Source organism: Pyxicephalus adspersus, chromosome W (assembly GCF_032062135.1).
Source record: "Pyxicephalus adspersus chromosome W, UCB_Pads_2.0, whole genome shotgun sequence".
NCBI lineage: Eukaryota > Metazoa > Chordata > Amphibia > Anura > Pyxicephalidae > Pyxicephalus > Pyxicephalus adspersus.
The window spans coordinates 11,006,290-11,028,119 of record NC_092870.1 but is presented as its reverse complement, the minus strand read 5'-3'; the positions used below and the strand labels follow the sequence as shown (position 1 = coordinate 11,028,119).

The following is a 21,830-nucleotide window of genomic DNA, read 5'->3' as shown; positions in this document are numbered from 1 at the left end:
CAGCATGCAATGCCAAGCAATATCTAAAGCTAAAGGAATGGAGGAGCTAAGCTATGAGGAGAGATTAGCTGAATTGAATCTATTCTCCCTTGAGAAGAGACGTTTAAGGGGGGATATGATCACCCTGTAAAAATATATAAATGGTCCATATAGAAAACTCTCCTCCCAAATATTCACTTTAAGATCATTACAAAGAACAAGGGGGCGCTCTGTGTCTGGAGGAAAAAAAGTTTAAGCCCATGAGATAAGGGATTCTTCACTGTAAGGTCTGTGAAAATGTGGAATCGGCTCCCTCGGGAAGTAGTTTCAGCAACTACTATAGATTGCTTTAACCCCCCTAGCGGTATTCCCGAGTCTGACTCGGGGTCGATTTTCCATGCAAAAATCGGTATTCCCGAGTCAGACTCCGGGTACCTAAAAATCAGAAAAAACCCCACTTAGCTAGCTTGTTCCGTCGCTGTCCCCGCAGGTCCTGGGGACACATCTGCCTCCTCTGATCTCCAACCGCACAATGCAGAGACTATCTCCGGGTGACTTTGGTGCGGCCGGGACTTAGCAGCGGGAAATTAAAATAGTTTTGTATTGGATTCAATACAAAATAGCTGTATGGAGTCCAATACAAAGAAATATTCATATTATATATATATTTACAGTGTTCTTCCCAGAAATTTTTTTCAGCCGGGTGGTAGGAAGCTGTAGCCGGGTGGTAAAAAAAGGGTGTGTGGCAAAACATGGCAAATTTAGTGCTTCCAGTTGTTTATGCCATGGGTATCCAGTAACCTCTTATTGTTTCAGTGTTCTACCTTCTCCCAATTCACTGAGATCTGTGCATGCGAGGATGAGAGCTGCCGAGAGCTGGGCGGGGTATTCAAATCAGCCGGGCGGAGCAACCGGCTAAAAAGCTCTGGGGAGAACTATGTATTTATATTATATATGCTGCTGTACAGTTATCTTACATTATTTTTTTAACAGAATTTTTTTTCAAAGTTTATTATTAAATGTATTAACTATCAGACACGTGTAGGTGAGTTATGCCCAAGAATTATAGACCTACAATGTAAAATACATTTCCATGTAAAAATTGGTACCGCTTTTTGCGTGGAAATACAGCCAAAATCAGACCACTAGGGAGGTTAAGAAAAGCTGGATGTTTTTCTAGAAGTACAGAATATAACTGGTTGTTAAGGATTTAAAGTAAAGATAACCAAGACTGTTGATCCAGGGAACATTCGATTGCCTCATGGAATCTGGAAGGAATTTTTTCCCGTTGAAGCAAATTGTACCAGGGTTTTTTTGCCTTCCTCAGGACCAACTATGTCTTATAGGGTTTTATATCTGGGATATGTTTATTTCCCTAATGGTTGAACTTGATGAACTTATGTTTTTTTTCAACCTAACCTACTATGTACCTATAAAGGACAATAAAGCACCTGATCTCCTCTCTAGAGGTGTCACCTCTATACCAAATTGTGGGAGTCAGGTAGCTACGGTTAGGAGTAACACATTAAAGTCCTTCCGAAGCAGGGAAGGGACCCTTGGTACCCGGAGGCGTACCGACCCAAATTACTTATTAACCTGGATGCAAAAACTACTATTCAAATTTATGGCAGATCGATTGGCCAAATATCTACCGCCCCTTGTTTTTACCCTCACAGGTGAGATTCCTCTGAGGTAGGTCAGCAACCAATGTTCGAAGATTGTTAACGGCCCGTGTTAACGCGGTCTAATTCCGTCCAAATTTCCATGCAAAAAGAGGTACAATTTTTTGCATGGAAATTATTTTTCATTGTAGGCTGTAATTCTTAGGCATAACTCACTGATATTTAATACATTTATTATTAAACTTTAACTGACAAAACACAAAAATCTGTAAAAAAAAAAAAAATATTTAAACATGTAATGTAACTGTATAGTAGCATGATTGAATTTTTCATGAATATTTCTTTGTATTGGACTCAATACAGCTATTTTGTATTGAATCCAATACAAAATTATTTGAATTTCCCGCCGATCCTCCCGGCCGCACCGACATCACCGGGAAACCCCGTAGATCTTGCCTCTGCACTTCGCGGCTGGAGATCGGAGGAGCAGGACGTGTCCCCAGGACCTGCGGGGACAGCGACGGAGCAAGGTAACTGGGGTTTTTTTTTTTTTTTAAAGAGTTAAGAGCGACCCTGAGTGTGACTCGGGATTACCACTTTGGTAATGTAAAATCCACCCTGAGTAACACTCGGGATTATCGCTACGGGGGTTAAGGCATAGCGATCATAGGTATCAATGCCAAAAAGGTTTTCGATAAAGTTGGTATAGACTGGCTTTCCACGACGCTACGCAAAATAGGAATGCAAGGCTCATTGTATAATACAAAATACAAAACCCCCAAGCCAGGGTTCACACCTCTGGCTTTCTTTCCGAGCCAATACTGCTATACAAAGGCACAAGACGGGTGCACCCTGTTTCCACTGTTACTTAATCTGGCAATAGAGCCACTGGTACACCACATAGATGTGACTCCTCACCTACACGGGATCCAACTATGGAGTTACGTTCCGCGTTCTTTGCAGATGACCTCCGATCCTTCGGCAGACTTGCCATGTATCCAAATTATTTATTCGTTTTTTTTTTTTTTGTTTTTTTACAGAATTTGAACAGTTAACTGGACTCATAGGCACTCTTGGTGAAATTTATTCTAATTCCAGTAAAAAGCAGACCCTGGCTATGCCACACCCCTTTTACAAAAGCTAAGATAGCAAACCATATAACCTACCTGGGGATCAAGATGGGGAAATCCATCTCCTCCATATACAAACCTAATTACCCACCACTGATTCACAAAATACAACAGGAAATTATCCTCTAGGAAAATCTGCCCCTCTTGCTATTTGGGTGGTGCCATCTAATCAAAATGGTATCCTTCACCAGATTACTATACCCTCTACAAACTAATTCCCTTCTGCTTCCTCACAGAAATGTTAACCTCCTCTATCGGGCCTTCTCCAAATTTCTGTGAAAGGGTCAACGCCCCAGAATCTCTGACCAAACTCTTCCTACCAGTGGCAGAGAAGGGAGTAAATTTCCCCAAAATAAGGCTCTACAAACTAGTGTGTTCGACATGTGGCAGACTGGATTGGGAAAACCTGCAACATAGGGTTGGAGCAGGCAATGGCTGGCCCATGCGATTTCGGAGCTATCCTACATCGTCAGCTTTCCCAGCTTCCTCCAGACAAATCAAACGCAACATCCTCAGAAACATAAGGAGGAGGAAGGGCCTGCCATGTGGGTTCTCCACCTACCTACCCACCTGTGGATGGGCAATGATTATAAAGCTTTTCGCATCTGGAGGAGGCGGGGACGATCCACTATGGGAAATTTTTACCAGCCAGAGACCTTTCACCCATACCCTATGAGTATTATAGAGACTTCTCACCTATACCCTACCAGAATAATACAAGTACCAACTGCCACCAGCGGCGAATCATCCAATATACCATGCTTAACTGGCACAGTTTTGCAAATACAGAACCTGGAACTTTCCCACAGCCCTTCAGGTCAACACCTTCGCTGTTGAGAACCATCCCTGCTGTCCATCTCCACTCTGTATACAAAATATTTGCAAAAAAACTCCGTCTCAATCGAATCTTAAAGAAGTGGCAGAGGGAACTCGGCATTCTTGACCACATAGACAGGATTGTTCAAGGTTACCATGCAGTCAGAAAATCTATACTGAATGAAATTTGTAGGAAAACACAATTTAGTATTCTACACAGAGCACACAGACCGAATCCAGTCCCAGCACAGGCCCAGTCTGGAGCATCGATGTGCCTAAAGTGTGGAACACACAGGGCATACCTCCTACATTACTACTGGGCCTGTGACAGAGTGGTTAGGTATTGGTAACAAATATTAAAGTTTATTAAAAGGGTGGTCAGATTCCTCCTTTCCCTTAATCCAGTCCTGTGTCTGTTCAGCAACTAGACCGAATTTAAGGACCTAGCACAGGGGTAGGCCAGATATGGCCTAGCCCGTTCCGGCCTAATGCCCCCCCTGGTCAATCCAGCTTAATCCCGGCTGGCAGGGGTCGGCAACCTGCAGCTCTTGAGCCTCCTTGTTATGCCTTCCTTCCCAACACTTTCACTGCCGGTGTAAGGGGACATTCCCTCTCCTCCGTATGCATTGCAGGAGAGAGGGAATTCCCTTCAGGGGCATTCCTGGTGGGGGGGCAGAGCCATCAGCGCGGGACTTGAGAGAGTCCAGCCTAGTGTGCCTTCTTGACCTCCTAAAATGGCCTAGTAGCCAAAACATTTTGCTGACCCTTGACCTAGCACCTGGGAGGGGCAGGAGGAAATGGGCCAGTTTACACCTCCTTGCAGCAAGGAGGGCTAATATGAACCAGTGGATTCATCCTCAGCCCCCTATGTTGGAAATGGTGCGGGCTCCCCGCATGACCACATTTTATAAAGTTATGTTAGAAGCCACACAAGGGGCAGGCAAGCACCATACCAAATGTTTGAGGAAATGGTACGGCTTTATAACTAAAGTTATGCTGGACCCAGAACGGAGGAAAATTTTTGACCGTTTCCAATACTCCTCCATGCCCCCCCCCCCTTTTTTTTGTTGTTTTTGTACCACCCGATGTTGTTCTATAGGCCTACAAGACTGATCTTATCTACTGCTCTGTACTAACTGGACTATGATGGCCAATCACACCATTTGACTCACCGCGCATCCATGTTACCTGTGAAATATTCCCCAAACTCTTGCTCCAGCTTGGTGGCTTTATCGAACATCTTGTGAACCTGCTCATACGTTTGCCTTCGGTTCATCTCCCTAACATGAAACAAACAGTCATTTTTCTTTACCACATTTCTGACCAATAAATTGCATTTCTGGCACTTCAATGGACATACAGTGAATGGATGTATCAAAGCTTTTAAAGCATATCCTGATGCTGGCCAGACCCCCTTTCCAAAAAGTACCTAATCCCAGTCTTCCATCCACAACACAGACAACGATGATGTCAACATCCTTCAGGTAGAGTCCTGATAAACAAAAGTCTCATGAGAAAATGAGAATGCCATAGTCTTCCTGTGAGATTTTGCCTGCTCTTTTAAAAGGACTAAACCCAGAAGGATAGCATTTTCATGCCCAGATATAAAGACTAAGGAAAGCATATTCCTAACTTGATTCTTTACATACATATAGCAGGAGGAGACTCAGCAAGCGAAAGCAGACCTTCTATCCTAGTGTAAGGTCAGCAATAATAATTTTAATGAACATGAAAATTTATCTACAACCAAAAACCTTAACTGCAAAGACATAACAGTGGGAGGAAAAAACTCAGACTACTGATTCCTCACATTGCCCAAAAGTAAATATACCAAAATGAATCCAACATTGCTTTCGGCCACATACACAACATCTAATAGACACAAATTAGGCATAAAAAGGCAGACGTTTACTTACATGAGTGCTTCTACAGATTTTGGTTTGATAAAAATAGCAATAGGGAAGAGCTGTGCTTGCTGCAATCGCTTGATCGCATTGCCAGATACATCAAGAATGCAGTGTTTTCCCTAAGAAAAGAGAAGTCCTTGCCAACCATGTTTTTGATTATTTTTCAGTGTATGAAAGACTTTATACTGCGGTTCACCTACCCTTTCAGCCACCGTATGCACTGACTGAATGCTGGTGCCATACAGATTGTCATTAAACTGTCCGGCCTCTATGAATTTGTTGTCCTGGATGTCTTTTTCCATTTGTTCCCGAGAGGACACAAAGTGATAGTCCTGACCGTCCACCTCGTTCTCCCGCGGGGGTCGTGTAGTGTCTGTGTAGAGAGGAAGTTTTGTTAGAAAGGGGAAATGCTGGGTAATAGATAGGCAAAGATACATTTACAAGTGTTGATCACAGTCAGAATTCGTAAAAAAAAAAAAAAATATATAAGGTCCTTCTTTAAGTTTAAACACTCTGTTCTGTATGGCTATAAAAATGAAGTCAGTAGCTCCTGGCACTGTTCCTGTAGGATATTAAGCACATACATTCCTGTGCAAGAAGTCCAGTCATCCTTGAACACTTTTTTTGTGCAGAAGCAAGGGAACACTGCAATCTTGGCTTCAGAAGCTGGCTGTCACCTCCTGATTTTAACAGCCAGGCTCTCTGTTGATGTACACGAGTGAGAATGAAAGACTGTGGGTATGATGTCCTGAAGCCTCATGGGAAATCCACATTGCACATCCCTGGAGACTTCAGGACAATCTACCTGCATGCATCCTAGGGCTGTGTAACCCCTTCCTAGACGAAGAAGTATGAGGGAGCACCTCAAATAAGGTACTAGCTAATTACAGACAACTGTAGTGAGAGGGAGGAAATGAGAGGAAATTACTAATGAAAAATCCCCTTTTAGAATAAGTTGTACACCAGTATTTTTTGCCCATGTGGTAAAGTTGAGTAATGTAGGTTAAAAAAAAAAAAAATCCTCCAGGTCCTGTAAGGTTTTTGCTTATGTAGTGTGAATCGTGAGATAAGGATCTCGCCAAAGTGGTTTGACGATGCTGAAGTCATGAGACCAAAATGACCCGCTCTGGAACATATACTTTTACAGCTGTAGCCACTGGAGGTCTGACTTTATGTTTCAGGTTACTGTCACATAGGAAAGCCTAAGTCTGCCCTGTTGCACCCAAAGATTGTTTATGAATATGTAAAAATATATATATATATATATATATATATATATATATGCATAGGTATGTGTGCGTATCTAGGTAGCATGAAACAATACAGGAATACAGTACAGGAACGTTGTGTTTAAACATGAAACCTGTGTTATCTTGATCTGGCCATAGGGCCCTCCTATAGGAGGTCTCCAAGTGTAGGACTTCACAGAAGTAACAAACAGGTGATACAACAGCTGCCAGGAGACAAGACCTATTTTCCCATAACAAACAGATCACCAATATGGCCTTCAAGGGACAATAAATCCATTCACCTGAGGAAACAGGAGATGGAGGCGTAAGTGAACAGATGGACTGGGGTGATGACCCAGCTGGACATTTATAGACCCCTAAACAGATTCCAGCTGGAGATTTTTATTTCAAATTTAGTTGGGAGGTCCATCAAATTACATTAACCAAACCCAATCTAGTGGGGTGTGTGCCAACTGATCGTCATTGTACAGAACACACCCACTAACCAATCCAAGAGTCCCAATGTTACCTAATGGGACTTAACTATATAAAAGGGAAGCTGGAATATAACGAGAGAGAAAGGGAATGATGAGACTTCTTAGGGAATCAGGCTCCTGAGGTACCCATTAACATCTTTACAGGTAGCTATAACACATTCCTGAATTGCATTCTTATATTGTTCAGTATATATCTATGTTAATATTGTTATATTGTTTTGATGTATTGTGTACAAAGTACTTACTAGATGATTACAGGGGTTACTACTAATAACTTTATGCTCATGTGATATATACGTAAAATTGATTGAAGTTCCTTTGTGTTTAAATATCTGACAATATTGCTGTGTACGTCTTACCTTGTTTTCTTAATTAAACTATTTGAGTGACTAGCTATTATTTGTGCATGAACCTTCTTTAATTGAATATCTATATGCATTGATAGGGGATATAATTTCCATATTTATGCGGATAAATATTCTTAAAATAACAGCCCCATGTGCAATTTCTGGCCTGCTGCATGCAAATAATCCTCCACTATTTCTAATATGCTGCATTCACCTTGCCAACAACCTTGAATAAACCTTCAATGTCTAGTTGAATCTCCAAATAAGTTATTTATGGTTGTGACCATGCAGTTTAACTTCAGTCCAATCACGCCGATGATTTTGATGCTTCTCTGGCTGCTGTTTGGAGTATTGTGGTTGGTGTTGCAATGTTGGTACAATGTTAGTCAACAATATACAAATGCGGCCCTGGGGGGGGGGGGGGGGGGGGGGGGGGGGTTGGGGAAGAACTGTAATAAGTAATAACTGTGGACTTACGTGGAACGCAAGAGCCAAATTTGTGAGGAAACTCCGAGATGAGGTCGTCGTTTACCCTATCCTTCAGAGGACCCAGGATAATGACAGGCCGTGTGTAACGAACTGCAAGAGATGCATAAAACATGTCAGACAAAAACAAAGCAAAAAATATGAATGAAATTACAGATGTCTCTAAAAACAAAGCTTAGATATGTCTGACTAAGATGAATATACATTTTATCTTCCTCAAGACTGACAGGTGAGCACCTCCAAAGCTTTCTATCTATGGCCCAGCATAGCCCCCAACTTCCACCTCAGCCCAGCCTGCCATTTACATGACCCTCTTACAAAGGCTGGATATACAGTATTCCAGAACTAAGTGGTGACGCCAATTACATGAGTGACACACATTAGTGACATGACTAGATAGAAGATGCCAGAGTAGGTGGGTTCGATTTCTAGTTTTGCTAAAACCCACGGGAAAGATTTCGCTACCTTCTGTACATGTAAAGAAGACAGACTGCAACAAACCAACAGAGGTTCTAACCTTACCCAATAAGCTAAAACATCAGTGTCTGGGGTCAGATTTTGTGATTATGGGGGTGGAGCATTCAAGAAATCCCGTTTTCATGTGATTGGCTCACTCCATGAAGTGGAGGAAAGCTGGGGGCCGAACTGGACATTTTTTTTATTGGGCTTTAAAGATTAACTAAAAAGTCGAACTTTTAGGAAGACACAATCAGGCAGGTGATTATTGCAGAAAGGGACAGGCGATGTCTCTTCTGCAATAATCCCTTCTACCTGCCTGATCTGGCAAAAAGAGCTGATCGGGCAAAAAAAGAGCTGCTATTTGACAGCTTTGGTAGCTAAAATACCTGGCAATTCCATCTTCCCCTGCATGTTCCGGGAATGAATGAACTCCCATGCACCTGTGCGGAAGTTACATCATCCTGGCACAACCAATTAAGATGAGGGAAGATGGTAATGAACAAGGAAGATAACGGCACCCATGCGGTGCAGGTGGCAGAAGGGGTAAAGTGGCAGTCAGCCATGTCTTACAATTTCAAGGCAGATGATGAACAATATACATTTTAAATGAGATACTCACCCTCCTGTCGGATCACTGGCTCATACGATAGAATGGTGTCTTCCTGTCCCTCTGTTAAAAAAAAAAAAAAAAAAAAAATTACCATAGAAAAAAAGCAAACTTGAAATTAAAACCCCAATCAAGAGGCTACTTACTGGAGCTGCTCTCGCTGTCACTGGTGTTTGAGGTTACAGCCTCTGAAAAATAACAAAATATCTGTGAATATGTGGTGGCCGGGTAACCACAGACACATTGCACACACAGCAGGAAGGGAAGAGAAGGGATTATAAATCAGTGACACACACACGAAAAGAACATACAATTTTTTGGGACTTTTCAGGCCAATTCAAATCCAGAATAAAATATTTTATATAAAAAACTTTATTTCAATATGAAGCAAATATCAGCAATCTTTTGAGCATATAAAAACATATGAAGTTAGCAATATCTCCTGTGCATATACCATGAAATGGTTTACAAATTGTCAATGAGTTTTGTGGAAAAACAAAGTCCGCTTCTTTGGGAAAAATTCAGGAGATCTAAAAAATTAATACATAATCCAAAGATTAATATATGTATACACATTATAGGTATATAAAGAACAGTATACAAATAAATTGATAATAAATCACTTACGTGATGCCTACATCAGTTCCAACTTCTCTTAAGCTACATACACACGTGCAATAATTGTCGTTGGAAAGGATCTTTCACAATCCTTTCCAACGACCAAGGACTGCACGATGCATGAACGAGTGGCTGTACATACAGCGCCGTTCTGCTCTATGGAGAGGGAAGGTGGAGAACGATGGAGCGGTACCCTGCTGCGCGCTCTCCCCCTTTACTTCCATTAAGATTGTTCGTTGTCCATCGTCCGTGCATCCGCCAGGACGGTCATTCGGACAATGGACGACGGGCGCTCTAGACACGCCAGATTCTCGTCCGATATCGGCCCTGAGCCAATTATCGGACGAGAACCATTGGACGTGTGTACGTAGCCTTAACTGTTATGATGTTAATACGATTGAGCAAGGAAAAAAAGGGGCAACAGGGTGCAAAACGTCTCCAATAAACTCCTACCAAAGACAATGAAACAGAATGACTTGGGGGTCTATTTAAAAACAATTTAATTAGTTGGCAATTATTTATTCACAGCATAATTAATTCCCCTGGCAGCCACCTGATTCTAACCGGTGCAGACAGTACATGCAACTTTCCACTAGTGCCCACTGCCCAACTTTATCATTAATTATTATATTAGAATAATCAAATTCATTAATTAATTGGCTCCAGAAAGATACATTGATTAAGAAATACAAATAAGGTTTACCTTGGCTGGTCATACATGGTACTATAATTAATCAGTTTTCTACTGTATAAAGGGCAATACATTAACTGAAGATTTATTCATTTAATCATTAATTTATATAGGTATCAAAACAAAGTACTTTTTCATTATTAAAAGATCTAATTTACCTCATTAGTTAACGTATGTCCATGGAAATACTCCCCCAGGAAGAGAGTGAAGGCTAGATCACAAAACCTATTTTATAGGAAAAAGTATATATACATGTGAATGTCTACTATGCACAAGTACCATGCTTATGAAATCAAATAGGAATACCAGAGGGTCCTACCTGTCTTTTAGGGACAGCCTAGACTCTCACAATAAAAAGGAATCTGAGGAAAGTCCTGTGCAGGAGCCGAAGTGAGAGGAGACGCCGCAGATGGTAACATGCCCAATGCTGCTCAGAAAATGTCGGCGTTCCAGCGTGGAGGAAGCCCGATACTTAATTTGGAAGTCTACCCCGCGTTGGGTAGGCATGTCCGCAAGCACGCCGGCCGGAGGAACGTCAAGGCTGTAAGGCGTCCATCACTCAAAGGAGTGACACTCAAGTAAATTCCAATGAAATTAGAGGATTAGGGAAGAAACACAAGTTTAAAATTGGGGCTGAGTTTCTGCCCCTCTGGACAGTTTGATCATTTTGAATTTATCAAAGATGTGTATCTTTTCACAAGAAAATTGTTCTTTAAAGTTCTCTTTGAAAAATCAGTCACACAAGATCCATTACCTTCTGATCTTGAAGGACTAAATATTGATGATTTTAGGATACTCAAGACCCTAATGCAGTTTTGGGATGATGGTAACGCTGAACCTCAGGGTCAAGAGACCCCTCCCATTGCCGAAACTGACACTAATCCCTTTATGTCTCCATTTAAAATTACAACTAAATCTAGTAATTTTCCTGACCCAAGACAGAATCCTGTTATCTATTCCTTTGTTCAGCAAGTTTCTCAGACCAATAAGGATCTGGAAATTACTAGAAGCCATTATAACTTTTCAATTAATCAAAGAAAAGCAATAAAAGCTTACAAACTAACCATGAAATTGAAATTAAACCTTCTGAGAAAAGGTGGCAATGTAGTTATGGATAAAATCAAATATGAACAAATGTGCTTAAATGTATTGGAAAATCAGTCCTGGTACCAAACAATTTTCAAATCACAAGTAAAGGAATTCTGTGATGAATATTACACCTTAATTTTAAAATCAGCAAATGATGGGATAATTGACAGAAAAACTTTTGATTATTTAAATAATCAAAATCCCAGACTACCAACGTTATATACTCTGCCGAAGGTACACAAGACATTGATTGATCCACCAGGACGCCCCATTGTTTCTGGGATAGGGAGCATCTCATCTGAAGCCAACCAACTGGTTAGTAACTATTTGAGACCCTTCGTTTACGGGTTACCTTCATATTTGAAGGCCACCTCTGATCTTTTAAAAACATTAGAAGGTCTAACAGTAGCCAACGACTCCCTTTTAGTGGCTGTCGATATCGAAGCCTTGTATTCGAGCATTCCCCCATGATAAGGGACTACAAACAGTGGAAATATTTCTAAATAAAACTAATCAACTTGTTGTAGAACAAAACAATTTCATAATTTCGTTTTTGAAGTGCGTACTAACCAGGAATGTTTTTACCTTTGCCGAGAAAACCTACCTTCAGATACAGGGAGTGGCTATGAGGACACCTTGTGCCCCAAACTATGCCAACTGGCAACCTGTAACCAGGGGGGTTGGGAGAGAGAATTGTTCTCAGATGAGACCTTGTCGAGGTATATCGATGATGTTTTCATCATTTTGGCAGGGTTCGGAACCTTCGTTTGTTTTGAAAAATTTAAAAGAATTTCATATAATTTGAATTTTAACATGCAGTACAATTCATCATCAATGCCATTTTTGGATATTGAAATAGGCATTGGTACTGATTTAACTATATTTTCAAATATAAACCAGCCAGAAACACTATCTTAGCTGCTAGAAGTGCACATCCTGAAACACTAAAACGAAGCATATCATACTCGCAATACCTTAGAATAAAACAAAATTGTTCAAAAAAATTAGGATTTTGAAATAGCTGCCAAAGATTTACAGCAAAGGCTACTAGAGAGGGGATATACCAAAACAACTCTCAAAAAGGCTTATCAAAGAGCCAAGAAATTAAATCGCTCAACCCTGTTATTTACAACAGACAAGATAAAGAAGAATAAAAACACGAATGAAGTGAGAATGATCACCAGGTACTCTTCTCAACACAAAATGTTGGGACACATTTGTAGCCAATTTTGGCCAATCCTAATGTCGGATCAACGCATAAGTAAACATTTAAACAAGTACCCTCAGTTCACTTTTAGAAAGCTACCGTCTCTAAAGGACAAGCTAATCCACAATCATTATCAGAAAGAACAAAGAAAACGTGTAGGCAACAATGGAGTTTATTCATGTGATTCATGCAACCAAAGTAAGTTTGTGGTTGGCAAAAGTTCAAATAAAAAGTTTCCAGTTCCTGTCAGCTTTATACCTAGATTTACTCAAAATGTAAATTTTGTACCTGCGGTTGTTTTTACGGAGGCAAGACTAAGAGGGAGTTCAGGAAGAGAATATACGAACATGTCTACAACATCAGTAATGTAAAGATAATTACCCCACTTAGTCTCCATATGGCCAAGTACCATAACTTCGACGAACAAAAAATTAAGTTTACAGTGCTTGAAAATGTTCTATATGACTGTCATAGGACAAAATTCTATTACAAAAGGAGATCAAATTGATTTTTAATCTTGATGCCACTACCTATCCAGGTCTTAATGAAGCGTTTAGCTTCAAACTTTTTTTGTAATAATAACAATTAATAATTAGGCCAATTGAGACTCCAATAAACAAATCCGTTCTGTTCCTTTTCTAACAATAAATATATTCTTCCTCTAACACCTTCTTGGTTTGCGCTGTGCTATGTCAGTTATTTGTTTTTTCTTTTTGTTATTCGATTTGTTTGTTCTTTTGTTGTCCCAAATTGTTACTTGAGAGGCTAATTGGATGATATATCATTCTTGATTATGTATAAGCTCACATTTCTCCAATATACAAAAAATATTGTGGTTATATGGGGTTTATTTATTTTGAGTGTATAAAATCATGTATTCAATTACAATCTGCGATATGAAACATTAGGTATGCTATGATTGTTCTAAACGAAAAAAAACATTTGTATTATATCTGACATGACTATTATATACCTAAAGGTAATCAAATGATGTGATCCATTTATAACACATATATTATGATAAAAAAATTGCTAAATAATTATTTTTTTTCTTTTCTTGATCTTCTTGAAAAACTCATTACTCTTCTTTTTAATAAATGGCGGTTAAAACAAAATGAATGACTTGGTTTTTTTTTTGCACTGTTGCCTCCTTCAGTTCCTCTCTCCAGCTGCACTCAACAGCGCCCAGCCATGCAGGTTTCCATGGACATAAGTTGACTAATGAGGTAAATTAGATCTTTAAGTGATTAAAAAGTACAATTTGTTTTGATGCTTATATAAATTAATGAATAGATCTGATTAAATGAAAAAATCTTCAATTAATGTATTGCCCTTTATACAGTAGTAATCTGATTAATTGTAGTACCATGCATGACCAGCCAAGGTAAACCTTATTTATATTTCTTAATCAAGCTATCTTTCTGGAGCTAATTAATGAATTTGATTGTTCTAATATATTCATTATTAATAAACTTGGGCAGTGGGCACTAGTGGAAAGTCACATGTACTGTCTGCTATGGTTAGAATCAAGTGGTTGCAGAGGAATTAATTACCAACTAATTGAATTGTTAATTGTATTAACGTCATAACGGTTAAGAGATGTTGGAACTGATATAGGCATCACTTAAGTGATTTATTATCAATTTATTTGTATACAGTTCTTTATATACCTATAATGTGTATACATATATTAATCTTTGGATTATGTATTAATGTTGTAGATCTCCTGAATTTATCCTGAAGAAGCAGACTTTGTTTTTCTGTGTCAACAATTTGTAAACCATTTCTTGGTATATGCACACGAGATATTACTAACGTCATATGGTTTTATAAGCTCAAAAGATTGCCGATGTTTGCTTCATATTGAAATAAAGGGGATGTGGCCTATTGGTAATTCAGATAAAGGAATTCCTACATTCTTGTAAGACACACAGACAACACTTCATACAGGCACCACATCCACATCTCATACCGAGACAGATCAGGTCATCAGTAAAATTGGCTGCAGATGTTTTTTTGAGAGAAAAAGCACAGCACCCTAACGGACTGTAAGAAATACTGCATACAAAAATGAGTGCTAAGGATAAAATCTTGCCAAACATCAAAACCAAGCTTAAATTTCAGCTTGCATATGAAAATGAATTATTATATATTCTATTGATTTGGGTTGATTCTTTGGTTTAGCTAATGGAGGACTAGTTCTCTTATTAGTGGTAGGAGGGGACGCTGGTACTGCCAGGCTACTGTACTGCCAGTGTCTGTTCTAGATATTCTTGGAATTTGCGTTTGTGATGGTGGCCGTTATCACCAGTCTTGGCGGAGTCGGTTGAGATAATAGGAAGGATTATGTCTCTATCAGTTATAGTAAATTTGTATGTAATGTTATGTTGATTCTATGATGTTGATTTAATGTAACAAGGACAATGTATCTTTTTGAGGCATTTGGCATCTGTTCAGAATTTCAGCTTTAATGGTCCTCACTTGGGGCTAGTAGTCAGACCTTCTGATCGTGTTTATTCTAAATAAACCCTCTAGATAATCTCACCGTGGACAGAGGTATTATTTTTCCTTTTCAATTTGTAGAAAATTTTGCAGACTGTCCTGAGGATCAGCTGCTTCTCTCTCCTGTGTACCACCAGACCTGGAGGACTAGGATAGACTTTTGCGCCCACAGGTGAGAATTGCTTACAGGGCTCTCCTCTAGATCTACGGGAATCACTCGTGGGGAGGTTCGCTAACCACCGGCCCCGAGGTCCCTGTGCGATTTTATTTCTTGCTACTATTCTATTGCTTTATCGCTGTTGTTTGTACCAACATGGTTGCGAGACTGTGAGTTTGTGGTCACTCCTCACAGCGCAGCGAGAGCAGAGAAGAGAGAGAGATGGGAGAGATGAGAGAGAGCCCCTGCAGCCAACAAGTTCCAGCTCACACTTAAATCTTTAAGTAAACCTGAGGAACGAAGGAGCCTCCAAAAAGAGAGGAGGCAACTGCAAATTCTTCTACTTAAGTTGCTTACCAGCAAATTGGTTCCACCTCTAAAAACAAGATTATTCTAGCCCCTGTTAGGGTGTCAAAAATAGAGGGAGGGGAAACAATTGTCACACAGAGTCAATGGGTATCGTGGACAGCTAGTAAGTCAAGTACAATTATGAAAGAGACCCCATCACCATGGCAAAACCCTTATGGTTTTGCACAACCCCTGAAATTTGTGATATGGTGACATGGTGATAGTACTGAAAACCATTGGGCCGCCATCTTTGAAATTATGCAAGTTATATAGAAATCCTTGGTGGACATGCGAACATGTGCTGGCCAAATGGAATTTGGTCTTGCCAAGAGAAAATAATATTAAACCCCAGAAAATAATGATAGTTCAGAGGTCTGGGACGAATGGGCTTAAGAGACGAAAGAAACGGTTTAAATCTCAGGCCTTTTTTGTTAACTGTGGTCGCTAAGTGTCCAGTTCTGCAGAGCCCCCAAAGTGTAAGGACACAACAGGAAGAACATCCCACTGGACAATCAGACTGACTCTTAGCGGCCCCGTGTCTATATTTCCCTGTTCCACAGAGGGGGAGGGAGAGTTGTATTTGGACATATATGTAAATGAATTGCCTTTCCCTTGCGTAGTGAATACAGGGGCAGCGCCACTGTATTACAAGATGATTTTGCCTCCAACCTACCCAGAACGGATGTTAAAGTCCGGGAAATTGGTCTGGGTAGCAAAACTACCTTATCAAATACTTAAATCCTGCCTGTTAAAATTGGACTTTTAAAGCAAACAGGCAGCATTCCTTTTGAGCAATATGGTCCCCTGAAATCTGCTGGGAAGAGATCTCCTCTGCAAATTACATTGTCACATCGTTTGTACCAGAGGGAATGCGCCCTGAGCTTCCCCAACAACATGCAGAGGAATTCCAGGATTTCTCCCAATTGGCTGTCCCCTTGTTTATCATGGCAATTCAGGATTCCCGTGAACTTCCTCAACAACTTCATAATTTAGCAACTGGAATATGGTCCACAGATGTCATTCATGTAGGGCTTTTAAAAAAGACTGCCCTTATGTAAGTAATGTAAGTCACTTTGACTACTTGGGTGGTTCCAATCCTGGCTTTACAGTATCTACTTTCTAGGCATCAATAGTTGGGAATTTAGTCCCTAATACATGCTTTTTTTTTTTTTTTTTTTTTTTAAAAAAGGGTATATTAATATACTGTCAATCATCGCTGCCCTTCTGTGTGAGGGGTGACATAATGGTGGAAAAAGTGGCCGCAATTGTGCTGGGTAATCAGCTGATGATTTCGGTACCTCATTCAGTACAGTGTTATCAAATGCCAATACTAAACATTGGTCTGCTGCCAGGCTAACCATCAGCTTGCCTTTTGGCTCCTCCTAATTTTGTGTTTCTTAGATGCAACATTCTAAATCCTGCTTCTTTGTTGCCTGAACTTGTCCCTGTCCTCTTAGTCACTGAGACATTTTTCACACCTTACCCTCACCTTTCCGATGAAACTGTAGCTGATGCCAAATTGACCTTTTTTTGTAGATGAGTGAAGGATCTATGATGATCAAAGTACCTTTCACACAGCCTTTGCAGTTGTAGATGGCCAGGCTGTGGTGAAGGAGGACCAAATTCCCAGTCGTTATTCAGCTCCAGTTGCTAAATTGGTGGCACTCACAGAAGCTTGTAAGTTAGCAGAGGGAAAGGAAGCAAATATTTATACAGACTCAAGGTATGCATTGAGAGTAGCCCATTATTTTGGCTACCTCTAGCTACAGAGGGGTTTCTGACCCCTACGGGGAAGGAGATTCCAACAACCTTTTTGTTAAAAAGTTATTGGAGGCTATTTTATTGCCAAGACAACTCGCAATTGTCAAGTGCCCTGCGCACAAAAAAAGGAGAAGACCCTGTTACTATGGAAATGCATTAGCTGATGCAGTAGCTAGAGACATTGCTCTTGTAGTAACAGAGAAACCACCTGAGCAACTTCTGGTAGGTAAGGAAGCCCCTCAGTGGGATGTTTCCTTCCAAGTTCTCTCAGATCTCCAGTCTTCCACCTTAGTGGTGGAACAGAGATCTTGGGAAAAGGAGGGGTGTCCCCCTCAGATGTGTCCAGATATGGAAGCACACTAATGGTCGACCTGTTGCGCTCAAATCCTCGTTCCCCTATCTGGGCTGCAATGTCACATGGTATAGCCCATGTATCGAAAGGAGGTATGATTGATCTGATTCAGCGTCATTGGTTTGCCCTGGGTTTTACTTTCTTTGCAACTAGCCATTGCCAGTAATGTTAATGCAGGAAAGCCAGCCAAGGCTCACTAAAACCACCTGCTCAAGGCCTTGTACTCTTTATACAGTTACCTAAATGAATCATATGAGTATGTGTTGGTTTGTGTGAATTTTTTCCCTGGGTGGGTAGAGACATGGTCAGTAAAGAAGGGAACAGCTCAGGTTACTGCCAGGAAATTGTCAAATTATCTGCAGATATGGTTTATGTGAGATCCTAGATTCTGATTAAGGCACCCATCTCACAGAAAAGGTGATGCAGATAATTATGGCAAATTTGTGAATACAGCAGCAGTTTCAAACTGCTTACCACCCCACAGCTAGTGGCAAAGTTGAATAGTATGATTTCACTCTGAAGAATAAAAATGCTAGTTTGTGAGAAGACAGGGTTAAAATGGACACAGACCCTGAGTTTGGCACTCTTGTCTATGAGGCACACACCCTGTAAACAAGTGAATCTATCTCCCTTTGACATAATGTTTGGACAAGCTCCAAGGACTGGATTATATTTCCCCCATGACTCTCAGTTGTCACATGGAAGTGTGATTATGTTCAGCAATTGCATCATTACAGATTTTTACTTCTCTTCCTGGCCCAGAAGCTATACCAGAGTCGAAGGATGCCAAGTCCTCTAGGGAGGAGATTCCACCTTTCAATCTGAGGAGTGAATTGTGCCCAGTTGGCCGTTCCAGAACTGAGAATTAACGGCTTCCCATCGGGCGAAGATGAACGTCGTTTTGTTTATTTGGATTATCCCTATGCTTTCGAGTGCCAAATGGATGGACAACATCTTACTTCAACTTCATCTTGCTACAGTAAAAGACTTAAATTTGTCCAATTGTTGGGTGTGTAATCATGTGCCTATCACTGCCTTTGGGGGCCTACCCCTTCTTGGGGTTGCCTTAAATTCTTCAGAAATCTCTGATTCTTGTCACAGGAAAAGATGTTTAGCAGAAATGTCATTAAATCCTTCTGAACTGAAAACACCAGTTTAAAATTGACAGGGTTGGGGGTGTGGCTTGCGCATGGCCAGGTAGAGACGCAAGATTCAGAGCTTCACACAGAGTGCTTCTTCCTCGGGCTGTAACTCCAATGAAAACACAGAAGACCAGGCACCATAGGAAGGGAAAATTACTCTGCTACGCAGCGCGGACAGCGGGTGTCAGCCAGCAGCGATATAGCTGGATTTTTTTTTCACAGACATCGCCGGCACGAGAAGATCCGGGAGAGGAAGACAAGATAGCGGATACGCCCTGCGGTTCCACTACCTCATCGATCTATGGATGAGCAAGAACCACCTTCAGCACTGAAAGAAATCAGAGCATTTAATCAGCTCCTTGCCCACCAGATCTGATTTGGAGACTCAGACATGTAGATTGAAAGCTTCTTTTAAACAGGAGCTTGCTGAAATTAGGGCAAGCGTGGAATTCACACAATCACATGTATCATCCTTATAAGCAGAACACACGTCCCTATCTCTTAAAATGTCCAAGATAGAGGACCAAGTGGCGATTCATATCCGCCAACTTCACCCTTATTCTGTAGATGGTTTGGAAAATCGCAATAGGATAAATTTGTCACAATTTGCGGTTTACCCGAGGCCACTACTACTCCGGATCTACTACTACTATACAAGGGATCTTTAATCTCCTACTGGACAGACCTGTAACCTCTGAAATCCTTATTGACAGTGCCCATAGAGCGTTGGGTCCCAAGTCTTCTGATGTAATGCATCCAAGGTACGTCATATGTCGAGTCCACTATTTTCATGTTCAAGAAGATATCTTGGTGGCAGCACGCAGGAAACATGTTCCCGATTTTGATGGTGCACAGTTGCCATTTTTGCCAGATCTGTCCAGGTGCACGTTAGCAATGTGCAAAGTTCTCATTATTGGAGGAATTTAAATCAAGGGATATCCCGTATAGATGGGGATTCCCCTTCCAATTACATATTCGCTGCCAAAGGCATATTTTGACATTGAAGAAGATTGATGACCTTCCGAAAATCATTGCGGCGCTTGAATTACCGCCTATTGAGCTCCCTCACTGGCACCACGCAGTTGCTGGTTTCTGAGCTGTTTTTGGAGTGCGATCCCCCAAGTTTGCATTTGTTTCTTCTCCAGATCTTTTCTAATACACACCTTCTTATTGGTTTATGCTGGTATTAAACCGGATTGGCTTCTTCTTGTTTTGTCTCCGAGGAGTTTTCCAATGCCTATTTTATTTATCATTTCTTCTTTGCGAAAGACAAACCTCTAGGAGAGACTGACTGATCCAGGCTGAGCAATCTTGTGGACACTGGATTATGAGAAAGGTCTCATTATATGACCTTAGGCATGTGACAGTGGCTTATTCATACCATTTGTTCTATCACATAACTTCTTTTATGCTAAAAACGAACGGCAATGCCTTCTTCTGGGACTGTTTCCAATGTGTATTCCACCACATTATTATATGTCTCACTCTTTCTGTATACACGGAAGACCTTTGGGAATGATTGATCATTACACGCTGAGCCATCTTGTGAACACTGGAATATGAGCCAGGTTTCAGTTTATGACTATATGTATACTTGATCATAATAGTTGTTTCTATTTGGAGATTCATAATGTGCCTTATTGTTTTAGGAGGAGTTGTTTATTTACACTTAACCATACCAATGCCTCTTTATGGAGGAACCTCGTGCTGCTACAGGTTGATAGCCCTCCACGTCCCCACATCCGGGTCTTAACTGCATAGAGTGTAGCCTTCTCTTTTTTTAGTCAGGTACCCCGAGTCAGGAGCCTAGCGAGTATCTGTCTTACGTGCCTTATACTTTTTTCTTTCTTATTTGTTCTTGTCCTCTTGGTGTTTCCACTTTCTCTGTCTTACCTTTTAGTCCTCATCCCCCACCCCCCTTGTCCACCCTGTGTGGTATTCTATTTTACCGTAACATTCAGTTTGAATAGTGCCATTCTATAGGATGACTAATTTGAAATTCTGCACTTATAATGTAAGGGGTTTTAAAGTCCCCAATAAAGTACTTTATGCTTTGCACAAACAGAAGATTGGTATTCTCTTCTTGCAAGAGACCCACTACCACTCTGGTCATATTCCTCAGACCCGCAACAGATACTTCCCGCAATGGTTTCACAGTACTAACCAGATGTCCAAATCTAGGGGCATATCTATTGGCATTCATAAGTCTGTTTCATATACTGTTCTAGCTCAACAATCTGACCCAATGGGCAGATTTTTATTTCTAAAAATAGGGCTTTATTGTAAGACTTATACCTTGGCCAATTTGTACCTTGCTAATCAGGACCCGATTCAATATGGTATTGATATATTATAAGTTGATGAGCTTTAGGGAAGGTCAGGTTAGTATGTGGGGAGACTTTAATTTTGTGCTGGATCCTTGCCTGGATTCCACATCAGGATTGCCACTACTATAGGTCCAGGTTGACACGCTTTAAGCAAACTCTTGACCAATTTTCCTTAGTGGATGTGTGGAGAGTTACCCATATGAATGATAAAGATTATTCCTTCTTCTCTCCGGCACATAATATATACCATTGCTTGGATGTGTCCCAACATATCCTAGTAACCCCACATGAAGTCTCCATAGGGAATTTTCTCTGTTCCGACCATGCGCCAGTCTATCTATGGGGATCACAGATGTACCAAAATCACCTTCACACGGAAATTGAATGACAATCTGACTGTGCACATGAGCTCCCCAACATTATCAAAGACTTTTTGCTGGACCATGCCTCACACGATACGCCCCTACCTACTCAGTGGCAGGCACCAAAATGTGTGCTGTGCGGCCATTTGATCAAACATGCAGCGAGGCTCAAAAAACACAAACTTGCAACTATCA

At 40.7% G+C, this 21,830-nt stretch overlaps 1 protein-coding gene across 7 annotated transcripts in view; it reads right to left on the bottom strand.

Moving 5' to 3' along the window:
* Positions 1-21,830, bottom strand: part of LOC140342886 (disks large homolog 3-like) — a 185,534-nt gene that overhangs the window by 6,092 nt on the left and 157,612 nt on the right. For 6 of the 7 annotated variants that reach the window (XM_072429262.1, XM_072429258.1, XM_072429259.1 and 3 more), the window contains 6 exons: positions 9,226-9,267; positions 9,092-9,142; positions 8,005-8,106; positions 5,655-5,827; positions 5,464-5,573; positions 4,736-4,827 (listed from right to left, as the gene is read on the bottom strand). In XM_072429262.1, coding sequence (XP_072285363.1) covers positions 4,736-4,827; positions 5,464-5,573; positions 5,655-5,827; positions 8,005-8,106; positions 9,092-9,142; positions 9,226-9,267 — 570 coding nt within the window. Of the gene's footprint in view, positions 1-4,719; positions 4,828-5,463; positions 5,574-5,654; positions 5,828-8,004; positions 8,107-9,091; positions 9,143-9,225; positions 9,268-21,830 lie in introns of all 7 variants that reach the window. The other variant, XM_072429260.1, reaches the window with a different exon arrangement.